Below are 12571 nucleotides of genomic sequence, written 5' to 3' on the forward strand. Positions count from 1 at the left end.
AGCCTTGGGAGACGCGCGTCTTCATCGAACATTTTGCTGATGTCGATATTATAAGTCATCACTAGCACCCAAATTCATTATTTTACTAGAACGAAAATATACAAAATAAAGCTATATTTGGTAACAATTTTACACTGAACATAGTCTGTGAATACTCCTCAATTCAATATACATGAAAATAAGTAAATCAGCAAAGTAATAACTAATATTTCAGTCAAAACGTATACATACCGGTGCAAAGACAAACTTTTCTAGTTTTCATTCTTTCCGGAGCCAAATCCCACAATACTGCGCTTTGGTATTATGCCACTATTTGTCCTTGACCACTCTATATGTTTCAGACACAAATGTTTGTCACAATCACAAAAATATTCACTATTTTTCAATGTTTACTACGGAGCAATGACAGAGCATGTACATCATAATAACGAGAACATAAAATGGCGCCCGGCCACAGTAGGTATTTGAGCTAACTTCAAATGTCAAACGGTATATAATTAGCACTGACTGACGTATAGTCATATATTTTCACTTAGCAGAATATTCATTAGTTAGAAAGAGACAGTATTCGTTTTATTATTTCGGTATCGAAATGCATGATATTTGTATAATCAGTCGTTTGTATAGAACATTATGCCCTGTCCATAGGATTCCTTAGTCATTGCTCACCCTTGACAGTTCACACTTCACTTTGTTGTCGACAACTTGACACTTGACAGTTGACAGTAATTATAAGTCGCGGGCATGCTTGTGAAATACAAATTTTAATCTTTATAATTATTTAAAAACGTAATATTGTAGAAAAAGTAACAGCGATCATAAAGAAAAAAAAAAGACATTGTTCTTTGATCTCTCAAGAAATATTTTTGTTAGCTCTTTTTTAACAAAATGCAGACGGTTGAGGAGCTGAATGAAGAAGTTAAAAAGGTCGACAAAGAACTCGCTAAAGTAGAAGCAGAAATATCCAAATGGAGAAATAAGCAACGGGAATTACACGAAAGGAAAAGCGCTCTCAAGAAATCTATAAATAAATTAAAATCGGATACATTAGCCCAAGTAGATTGGGGTGGAAATAAATACGAATGGTCGGAAGATGTTCAAAATACACTTAAAAATATATTTAAGATAGATTCTTTTAGACCTAAGCAGTTAAGTGCTATAAATTCCACACTTTCGGGGCAACATGCGATAGTCGTTATGCCCACTGGAGCTGGGAAAAGTCTTTGCTATCAACTACCAGCGCTTATTAAACCCGGAATTACAATAGTTATATCTCCCTTAGTTTCACTTATGGAGGATCAAGTTCGATCATTGAAAAAGAAAAATATTCCAGCTATGCTCATGACAAGTACAAGCCCTAAGGATGAGACTGCTGCAGCTTTGAATCTGTTAAAAGATAAAAATACAAATATCAAGTTACTCTATGTAACACCAGAAAGATTAGCAAAAAGTAAAAGATTCATGGCCAATTTACAAAAATGTTTTGCTGAAGGTAGATTACAGAGAATAGCAATTGATGAAGTGCACTGCTGTTCACAATGGGGACATGATTTTAGACCTGACTACAAATTTCTAGGAATTTTATCCAATATGTTCCCTAATGTACCTATATTAGGATTAACAGCCACAGCTACAGCCCATGTCCTTAATGATGTCCAAAAAATACTTAATATACAAGGATGTCTAGCTATCAAATCAACATTTAATAGGCCAAATCTTTACTATAGGATATTAGAAAAACCAACATCACAAGATGAATGCCTGAATATACTTGAGAAGCTACTTAAATATAGATATAAGGATGAAAGTGGCATAATTTATACAAATAGCATAAAAGATGCTGAGGATATAGCCGATGGATTAAGAAAAAGGGGCTTAAAGGTAGGATGTTACCATGCCAATATGGAATCTGAATCAAGGTCAAAAGTGCATATGAAATGGCATGATAAGCACTACCAAGCTATTGTTGCCACAGTAGCTTTTGGCATGGGCATTGATAAACCTGATGTAAGATTTGTTATACATCACACAATCAGTAAATCTATGGAGAATTATTACCAAGAGAGTGGAAGAGCTGGCCGAGATGGTCAGAGAGCAGAATGTATAACATTATATAGAATGCAGGACATGTTTAAAGTTAGTGCAATGGTGTTCTCATCTGTTGGAAGTTTAGAACATTTGTATGGAATGGTGAAATATTGTCTTAACGGATCACTATGTAGGCGACAACTAATAGCTCAACATTTTGACGAAGATTGGGGCAATTCTGATTGTAATAAAATGTGTGATGTTTGTTGCAATACAAGTAGTAGTTCAAAAGAATTACCATTAGAATCACACCTTAAAACTCTGGCAAATATAATAGACAATGCAGACAAACAGCAAACAAAATTAACAGCACAAAAGCTTATTGATGCCTGGTTTCTTAAAGGCCCTGTCCCATTGAGACACAGTGGAAAAGAGCCAAATTTCTCCAGAAACTTGGCTGAGGATGTAATTGCATATTTGTTAATAGAAGGTTATATAGTTGAAGATTTCCATTTCACTGCATATTCTACTGTTGTTTATCTAAAGAAAGGTCCAAATATGGAGGCAATTAATGATGCCAACTTCACATTCAAAATGCCAATTAGAAAATATACTGAATTTTATTTGGATAGACCAGCTCCTAAAGATTTTGAACAAATATTGGATAAAAATGAAGCAACTAATTCGGTGAAAAGAAAATCTAGTAAATCTAGTGATAAACCAGCAAAAAAGAAAAAACCTATAATAATAGATGATGATGATGTTGATGACTGAAACACAATATACATTACATAATATTTATTTAAATCATGCTTAAAAAAGCAATTTAACATATTATGCTTTTTCCATGGAAACTGCAGCACATAAAATTTGGTATATGCTCCAAACAAGTTGCGAATAAATATCCATATAAATCATACTTCAGTAATTTTATTATTACAATCTTCTCCTAGGTGAATACTGTAAAGGCGAAAGTTTTTCGTATGCTGCCACATTTTCATCTTTTTTCAATTGCCTCTTTGGAGTCCTTGTTGATTTAGTCTTGTTATGACTCTTTTGCGATTGATTGGATTTCACTGAAAGTGATAAAATTAAAAATTACTAGTAAGAAAATACATTTATTAACTGGGCTAAGCTATGTAACTAAAATAAAATAAATAAATCATGCAATGCGGCCGTCTCTTGAAATATCCTTTCAAAGACACTCAATTATATTTTACTTTTTAGAAACACTAACCTGATTTAGCACTAGCATTTGACCTAACACTAGGAAGAACACTAAATCCAGATCCCTTAGACCTTGCCGTACATGGCTCGCTCTCCAGCCCTAACGCATCTAGGGCCCTCATGCGTTCAGCTATCTGATCCTTGATCACTTCGCGATGTGGAGCGCCATGGCCCAGGTCTTCCATTTCAGCGAGCCATTCTGCACGTTCTCTAATTTGCGTTACCACTGAGAATAATCATTTATGTATAATTGTTATTTAATAGATAAATCCCTATAATAAAGCAAAAGGTAGTATAATTTGTGTTGTAAGCACTTCGTAAGGATTATCGTATTCTATATCGAGGGGTCATTACAGTTTAGTAACGTCCGAAAACTCAAACTTTACTTAAAAATAGAGCAAGACTAGTACTTGACTCTATAAAATTTTTAATTAAAAGTAATCAATTTTTCTTAAGAACAAGTATGAAGTACTTAGGTAGGTAATAATAGGTCTTACTAGCCTAGCACTTAGCAGAGCACAATAATTACAAAAAACCGTTTAAATTTATTACTATGGAACGATCGGCAGTTACCACGTAACACAAATCAAAAAATCATCAAAAGAAAAAAAATCTCACACTCATGCCACATCTCCTTTTTGGTGGGTAATCTTGGCGGAGACTTGCGTCTACGAGGAGCAGCTGGTGGTACCTGTCCCTCGTCACCATATTCCATTTTGTGCGCTAAATTGTCTTTTAGTTTCTCGCGGTCTTCCCCGCGTTTTAACGGTCGATAGCTTTGAAAATATCGATATGCAATTTAATAAATGTATTACATTTGAAGGAAGAATCTATTTTAACTGGACGAAGGTAGGTAAAAGTTAAAACATAAATTTCTATTTTCAAAACAAATTCATAATTATACTATCCCTATTTCTCATTTTTTTTACTGTTGTTCTTTGAAAACTTTTTTTCTTATAGTAACTTACTCCGCAGCTTCATATATTCCAGATTCACGTATAGCTGACAAAGAGCGTCGTCGAGATGTTCTAGGACGAACCATCGGTATTTCAACGCGTGGTGGAGGTTCTTTTTCCTCATATTGACGTAGGGCTAATGCAGATTTCTTTCGCTGAGCGATTGAAAGTTTAGATTCTTCTAATAATACTGAAGAAAAATTGTTACGTTTAAACCCACAATACCTAAATTGATTTCATAATACAGTGATTTAGCAATAATTTTGTTCATAGCTTACTTTTAAGAAATTGCTGCTGTGTTTTTGAAGGTTCAACAACTCTGGTATGAAAAATACCACCATGTGGAACGCTCTTACTTGGCCAGACTACATTTACATAGCCATTTGCATCTGGTGTTTCCATTGATATTACTTAAATAAGAAAACAATACAAGTGATATTGTGACTAAATAATATACAAAATACGTGTTTGTACAATTTTAAAATATCCCGGGTTACGAAATTGACTAAACAACTTGCATAGACAATATTATGGAAAAGTGGAAAAGCATTCGCCCGCGTTTCGCGATCCTAAACGCGAATTTTTGTTAATCTAATTAAGTTTTGTAAAACCTATTAGAAATATTAATTATGATTCGTAATTTTATTAAGAATCTCCATATAAAATATTTTTATGTTCTATATGAGATAAATAAACTAGACTCCAGCCTGGCGACAGCCACCTCCGAAAAAAAAAACTCGAGGAAAAATAAAATAATGGCGGGAAATTTTTATAGGTATTGAAATTTGAAAATTGTTGAATTGAAACGTGAATTAAACTTTCGCTTTACATTTCTATTCATTCAAAGAACTTCAAAGTCAATATTTTTTAGAAAAATGGAAAAATCTGTTGGTTCAGCCATTGAAAAAATTAAGTTACAAGAACAAGATAAAGAAGCAAAGTTAAAAGAAAAACGTGAATGTAGGTTACCTTACTTATTTAATACTAGTTGTTAGTTCTAAATTCTATAATAATTATGTTGATCAGTCTTATTGAGTTTACCACAGCTATTACTACGCACTTGTTAATTGTTATATTTTGTTAATTGTCATTGAATTAGGTACTTAATTACTTTAAATAGAGAAATGAATGTATAAGCGATGCGAATTATGAAAATTGAGCGTGAATTAATGATTATAAAAATAGATTTCCTATTTACAGTCGAAGCTAATATCGCATTACTACATCGTAACATAAAAGAGATAAATACTCAAATACAAAAACATTCCCAGGAGGAAAGTGCATTAACTCAAACAAATATCAAACTAAAATCGCAATTGGATGTAGAAAAAATTAGGAATAGAGCTCTTTCAACTCAGATAGAGATGCTTAAAATGGAACTAATAGAGTTACAACATAAAATAGTGAGTTTCCACTTTCTAATAAGTAATCATATTATTATGTATTATCTGTGGTATTATCAGAAGTCTGTCTCTTCCTAGATGTTTTTTCATGTAATTGGTAAAAATTATTAAAGAAGGCTAATAAAAATTATATATTTTTACCTATTATAGAACCTAGATATCTCAAAAGTTTGGAGTATCCGTTCGTCTTTTTGTGAAACAATACAAAAAACATCAGATGAATATAACGTATGGGCGCTATTAATGAAACCAGTCTATTCGGAACCAATGCAATATAAAAGCAAGAAATCTCCTGAAGAACCAGTTTCTAATATTGGTAGGCTAGAAGCTGCAATCGAAAGGCGAGACAAAGCTATAGCAGAAAAAAACCGCTTACTGGCCGAGCCTGATAATGGCGAAGAATTTATTCGGTTAGAATTACTGTAGTCATATCTATTATCAAATAATTTTAATCTCCATGCCTTCATAGAATTTAAATAGATTATTTAATCATCTCCTACTTTTTTACAGAATTAAAAATGCATTACGTTACTCCCTGGAAAAGATAGCGAGTCTAAAACAAAACTAATAGTAATAAATATAAGAATAAACCATTTTTGTATGCAAATTACATTACACAAAGATTAAACATAAAATATTTTGTTTTTCTAAATGCCATGGAGCCACGATATAAAAAAGTTAATACAAAATCTATGTCAATTTTGATACTGTCATTATGACGGCGACAATGACAGCCGAGTGGTGATTAATGTCAAATTTATGAAGAAATCAATAGTCAAAATATTTATGTAATTTATTAAAATAAAACGAGATGAATAAGAATTTCCATCTATTCAGGTAATAATCTTGTAAAAATCTATATATGCTCTGCCTATGTGTGGATCAGGGATAATTAATTTTACACAATATTAACAAATATTACGCTATAACTTCATCCTGAGAAAGACCAACCTCGCAATTACTGCCTTTTGAGATATTATATCCTTGTTTATCCTAAGAGTAAGATACTAAAAAAAGTTATTTCAAGCATCTTTAGCAAAAAACTATTTATTGCTCAGTTCAATATTATAAGAAGTCTGTTCAGGTATTTGTCTTTTTGTCTCTCGGTAGAAAGTAGTATATTCCTTGCTTTTTGTCCACCCTACGATTTATGAATGACCGAATTTTCAATTTCTTAACATTAAAAATGTCTACAAAAATGGAGCCCTATACTAAGCCACTGAAAATAATTACATTATATTATTAGTGTACTAAAATACTTAAGAAATAATTCAATGTGTAATGTCCTATTTGTGGCGCAACAAAATGTTTATTTTAGACTAGCTGCTCCGCGCGGTTTCACCCCCGTGGCTCCCGTCCCGTTGGTCGTAGCGTGATGATATATAGCCTATAGCCTTCCTCGATAAATGAGCTATCTAACACTGAAAGAATTTTTCAAATCGGACCAGTAGTTCCCGAGATTAGCGCGTTCAAACAAACAAACAAACTCTTCAGCTTAATAATATTAGTATAGATTTATAACCAAGTAACATTGAGTAAGTAATAAAAATAATTACTGTTAATTAATTTCCTATTATTTCTTCCACATGAGTCATACAACAAATTTAAAGCAATTTCTTATAAGTACTTAAATTTTAAACATGCATCGTGTTCATATTTAAAATTAATTTTAAACTCGGCAATTTTCGTAATTTTTATGATAATTGAATAAGAAGTACTCATGAATTATTAGCAGTTACTTGGAATCAATAGTAATTAGTCATTTTATTTTAACAAAAATTATGATTCATTGTATTTAATAAAATATGATGATATCATCGAAAATTTACTTTACAGTATATTCATATCAGCATGTTTTTGTTATATACTTGGAAAAAACTGATTTATGTCCTAAATAAACAAGTATGGTATGAACTATCATTAACTAAGAACAGTCAAAATCAAAACATAATTATTTTATTTTGTACTAAATATAATATTTTTATTTTATTACAGGAATTACATTAGAATATTTAGAGGAAGATCATTTAGCAACAAAGTTGAAAATGTGAACGAAAATGAACCAATAAAATTTTCAACCAGTGGCGCTGCTAAAGCTAGGATAAGACCGATCTTAGCAACACCAAGAAACATGCCCTGGTATCAGCCATTTAGTGTAGTTGGAAGTGTTGCAGTTTTCCTCATATACTTCTGTATGATTCGAGAAGAAAGTGATATCGACTCTGAATTTGAAAAAACCTTATATGACAGACTCAAGGGCTTAGAAAAGCAGCAGTTGCTTATTAGCTATAGATTCAATAAAGAAAATGGAAGGAGTGTCGCTGAAATTGAACAACGTCTAAAAGAAATTGAGGAAGAGGAAGCAAAACTTGTAGCTTAATAAGAATAGTATTTTTGTAGATAATCTTTTAATTATATTGATTTGTGATTGTTAAAAAGTTGTTTTTTTAAGCCTTTAACTTGTATTTTATGTTCATTTGAAATGAAGAAGGCATAAAAGACCTTGGTCTTAATGGACAAAGTGAGGACAGGAAAATTCATTTGGTTATTTCTCAGCTTATAATACCATATTATTTTATTATTCTAAGATTCGTAAGACAATTCATAAAATATGCATTTTAGACATTCACACAAAACTAAATTCATGGGTCTCCAATTTCTAATGATGGGTACGCGCAGACAGAGAGCGTTCTGCGTTCTGCGTTCCGCGTTCTTTGTAATGTGAAGGACGGTCATTCGGAACGCTTGCGTTCTCGCGTTCTCTGTACAGAATTACAAAGAACTCGCGTTCTCGCTATGGCTGGTCCGTCTTCTCCAATTGGTTTTCTATTTCAGATTTTACATAGTCATGTAACTCATTGACGCTATTTATTGACATTCGAAAATAAATATAAAATCTCTCCATCTTGAAGCAGCTCAGGGATAAGAATACTAAATTCTCCCATATCATCTCGTTTCGTGTTGATAGGGTGTACCCATGGTGTACCCAACATTTTCTACTTTTTTTTGACTCCTCTAGAGTCCACAAAAGCAAGGCTTCATCTTCGGAAGATGACCTTTCGAGAGCAATGTTTCACGTGCGGAGAGTCACGAAATAGAACACAAATGTTGTCTTGAACGGCTCCTGTGTGCGCTAGAACGCAGAACGCTGTATGTCTGCGCGTAGCCTTATCTATACATATAATAAATCTGTAGAAGGGTCAATTCTGTACATTGAAAATATTGAAAAAATAAATAGCAGGGGGTGTTACTGGATCGATACCAAACCCAAATATGTGATTAAAAAAATTTTTGTCTGTCTGTCTGTCTGTCTGTATGTGAAGGCATCACGTGAAAACTAGCGGTTCGATTTCGATGAAACTTGGTATAATTATACCTTATTATCCTGGGCGTAAAATAGGATACTTTTTATCCTGGAAAAATACGTAGAAAAAAATTAATCTTAATTTTTCAGTTTTATCCATAGACGTTGTTCCGTAGAACCGCGAACACACGTTGCGTATTATTATAGGCCTAGCCGTATTTGGGAATTGGGTCCAATAGATATTTATAAGATGTTATTGACAGAGGTACTCAAAATGGAGAAATAACCATCCACGCGAAGACCGACATCCGCGCGGACGGAGTCGCGGGCGGAAGCTAGTGTACATAATAATATTGTAAAATTAATGTCTCGTCAGCAACAATTTTTTGATCAGATGGATTAGCAAATATATTTTTATGTAGGGTACATCATACACCCCTAATGTTTGATATTTATTTATAGAGGGTATATCAATGACCTATTATACTAGTAGACGCGGCATACGCCAACATCATTGCACTAAAAAACAGCGTAATTAATATAGATAGGGAGCCGGGAGGCGAAGAGGGGAATTTTCTGCAATACTCGAGCGTGGCAGTTTAAGATATGAGAGATACCTTAGACCTAATAGAACAAACTTTTTCACTATTTAGCTCTATATGTAGTGACGCGCGCCTAGGATAGACGATCAGAATAGTAAAAAAAATCGATAGTCTGAAATACTCGAGCGCGTCAGATTAAGATATTGGGGGTTGATTTTAGTGTTTTAAGACTAAATTTATTTAATCTGACCATAAGTCCTTGACGCCGCCGAGTTATAGGATCGCGAACTTGTAAAAAAAAAACGTTAACCCGGCATTCTCGAGCGCGATTTTTTTTATTTTTATTTTGAAGAATATAATCTAAAACTTACTAAAAACACAAAATCTGCCGGTTTCCGCATGACCGGAAGTCTGGAGGAGCCATTTCGTCTTCCGAAAAACGCGTTGCAGCTTATATGTCGCGAACTTTACTTTTAAAAAAAAAAAAAGTTTTAATAAACAAAAAAGGTAATTTTATTTTACAAAAAAAGGTCTGTTTTCATTTTTGTCCAAAGTTTAATTTTTTTTTAATTGAAGCATCATAAAAACTCAAACTCCCGGTTTTTTGAGTATATCTCGAAAACTGAGGGTGGTAAGAAAAATTGATATGAAATAACGATGATTAAAAAAAAGAAACCCACAAACCTTTTTCGGTCAGTTTAAGAGAACCCACCAACATTTTTATCAGATTAAGAAAATATGCTTTCAGGATACCTAGATAAACCTCCCCTATGAAAATCTGACGCGCTCGAGTATTTCAAACGGACTTTTTTTTCTGCATTTTCAAAAATTCATCGTAACTTATCGTCATGCCGTAATCGTCAGTTTTTTTAAGGGGAGCTTTCTTGGGGCCTAATTAACACCCCTTCCGAAAATCTGACGCGCTCGAGTAAATTTTTTTTTGTGCATTTTTGACGAATTTATATGCCTAGCCCCACCACGCAAACCGGCAGATTAGTATACCGTTGTTATCAGAGGTACTTGGGGCATACGTAGTATGAATATCTGACGCGCTCGAGAATGCCCAAGTAACTGTTTTTTTTTACATTTTTGAAAATCCGTACACGCCAAACCCACCGCTATAATGGTTTTTACCATAGAAGCTTTTCTTTTCGAAATTATTTTCTCTTTCGATTTTGATAAGTCTCGACGACGCCGTTGAATTACGCCATTTAGCTACCTCGCCTCCCTATCTAATACATACCTACTTACTAACGCATTATCACCAATACAGTTGTTCTCTCTTTCACTCTCACGCACGAGACATAATACATGTATCACTCATGTACTTCGTAATAACAACTGCCGATTAAAATACAAAAAGAACGTCCAGCCACGACGCTGAATGGTGCGTGACTAAGTGAAACTCGGGCACTTACCTGAGTTTTTTCTTGCCAAAATAGAGAGCGGGTAACGTATCTAGCTCTTTTATATATCATAGGGGTATATTATATTTTTTAGCATGAGGAGTGATGTTAAATGTAGGGTAATTTAAAATTTTTAGAATGCCACTAGGGATGTGTTTGAATATAATAAGTATGGTTCATACATATTCATTGCAAATTAAATAATTTAGCTATGGCTTATATTTTGAATGCTAAACAGGCTAGTCATAGGCAAAATACTAGGATTTCAATAAAAACAAATTAATATATTCTAATTAATTTATTTAACACCAAGTATCTTAATTACACAAGTACAGTGCATTATTCCAAATGAACTCACAGTTACGGTCAAAATTTCCTAATCTCTATACATACCACAAGTCACTAAATATTTTTATGTCCTTGCACAAGACACAAATGCTAAAAGGTGTTATGATCTCAAAACCAACTAAAGTCTAGCGGAGCTAGCTATATCTTGTACAAACACAGTCTAACTTACAAATTACAAACATATTTATAAAAAAAAAACAAAATCAGTTCTGCCGCCTTAACAATAATGATTACATTATGAAGTTTAATTAAGATGAATTACATAATGGGAAACATTACAATAAAAAAATGTTATAGAAATTATGTCTATTCGAATTAAGAATAATTTATCATAGAGTACATTAACGCTATATCTAATTATTTAAGCCCGCTCGCCACGGATCCGTCTGGCCAACTGGATGTCTTTAGGCATAATGGTTACACGCTTGGCATGAATGGCGCACAAGTTGGTATCTTCAAAGAGGCCGACCAGGTAGGCTTCACTGGCTTCCTGCAAACAAAATAAAAAATAATATATTTAACAAAATGCGGATACATAAAATTAGAAGATGCATCATTTAGGTCTCAAGCTTACCTGCAATGCACCGATGGCGGCAGACTGGAACCGAAGGTCAGTCTTGAAGTCTTGAGCGATTTCTCTCACGAGTCGCTGGAACGGCAGCTTACGAATAAGCAACTCAGTAGATTTCTGGTAACGACGGATTTCTCGGAGAGCCACTGTACCAGGACGATAACGATGGGGCTTCTTTACCCCCCCAGTGCTGGGCGCTGATTTTCGCGCCGCTTTTGTCGCCAACTGTTTACGCGGAGCCTTTCCTCCGGTTGATTTACGAGCAGTCTGCTTGGTACGTGCCATTTTTTACTGCAAAGTAATAAAATAGAATAAGTTAGAGAAAATAATAAACAACGATGTTGCGACATTCAAGTTGATACAATAACAATTAACGGATATTGAAAGATACTCGCGTAAATTCTTTTGTTAAACTAGCGTAACATGGTTAAAATACAAATTTACACACCTTTTAATAAGATTTAAGCAAAAATTTACAATTTAAACGCGATTTTGTTGGAAGTACACAACGATCATATGCTCAAGCACAGTTCAAGATGGCGTCGAGAGAATGGCGGGCGAACACTGACGCCTTGTTTCTGTTACTGTATTGGTCAGGATTTCTAAAATTCAACACACGTGATTGGACTAAAAGCAGCATTTACCATTGGCCAGGTTAAAACAAACTTTGCAATTTCATTGGATAAACGTAGGGATAAGTGTTGTCCTCAAAAAAAATACAATTGCGATATATATTTAAAAATTAAGGCCCGGCGCAGACGGCACACTTTTTGTGCGATCGAGTCT

The 12571-nt window shown here is 33.7% G+C and overlaps 5 protein-coding genes across 5 annotated transcripts; 3 read left to right on the plus strand and 2 right to left on the minus strand.

Moving 5' to 3' along the window:
* The first annotated feature begins 732 nt into the window (after positions 1-732).
* Positions 733-2947, plus strand: LOC123695629 (ATP-dependent DNA helicase Q1-like). The gene has a single exon (XM_045641535.1). The coding sequence runs from the start codon at positions 889-891 to the stop codon at positions 2800-2802; it is 1914 nt and encodes a 637-aa protein (XP_045497491.1). The 5' UTR covers positions 733-888; the 3' UTR covers positions 2803-2947.
* Positions 2948-2952: 5 nt separating this feature from the next.
* LOC123695630 (UPF0193 protein EVG1 homolog) lies at positions 2953-4645 on the minus strand. The gene is made up of 5 exons (XM_045641537.1): positions 4490-4645; positions 4224-4401; positions 3874-4031; positions 3266-3481; positions 2953-3104 (listed from the first exon to the last, which is right to left on the minus strand). The coding sequence occupies exons 1-5, from the start codon at positions 4611-4613 to the stop codon at positions 2965-2967; spliced, it is 816 nt and encodes a 271-aa protein (XP_045497493.1). The 5' UTR covers positions 4614-4645; the 3' UTR covers positions 2953-2964.
* Positions 4646-5086: 441 nt separating this feature from the next.
* Positions 5087-6182, plus strand: LOC123695693. Its single transcript, XM_045641600.1, has 4 exons — positions 5087-5171; positions 5412-5614; positions 5765-6024; positions 6125-6182. Exons 1-4 carry the CDS (start codon positions 5087-5089, stop codon positions 6180-6182), a joined length of 606 nt encoding a protein of 201 aa, XP_045497556.1.
* Positions 6183-6333: 151 nt separating this feature from the next.
* Positions 6334-8052, plus strand: LOC123695457. The gene is made up of 2 exons (XM_045641318.1): positions 6334-6451; positions 7610-8052. The coding sequence occupies exons 1-2, from the start codon at positions 6426-6428 to the stop codon at positions 7992-7994; spliced, it is 411 nt and encodes a 136-aa protein (XP_045497274.1). The 5' UTR covers positions 6334-6425; the 3' UTR covers positions 7995-8052.
* A 3097-nt stretch (positions 8053-11149) lies between these two features.
* On the minus strand, positions 11150-12381 carry LOC123695535 (histone H3.3A). The gene is made up of 3 exons (XM_045641410.1): positions 12234-12381; positions 11789-12076; positions 11150-11704 (listed from the first exon to the last, which is right to left on the minus strand). Exons 2-3 carry the CDS (start codon positions 12068-12070, stop codon positions 11576-11578), a joined length of 411 nt encoding a protein of 136 aa, XP_045497366.1. The 5' UTR covers positions 12071-12076; positions 12234-12381; the 3' UTR covers positions 11150-11575.
* Positions 12382-12571: the final 190 nt, after the last annotated feature.

This window comes from Colias croceus, chromosome 11 (genome assembly GCF_905220415.1).
Source record: "Colias croceus chromosome 11, ilColCroc2.1".
In the NCBI taxonomy this organism is placed as follows: domain Eukaryota; kingdom Metazoa; phylum Arthropoda; class Insecta; order Lepidoptera; family Pieridae; genus Colias; species Colias croceus.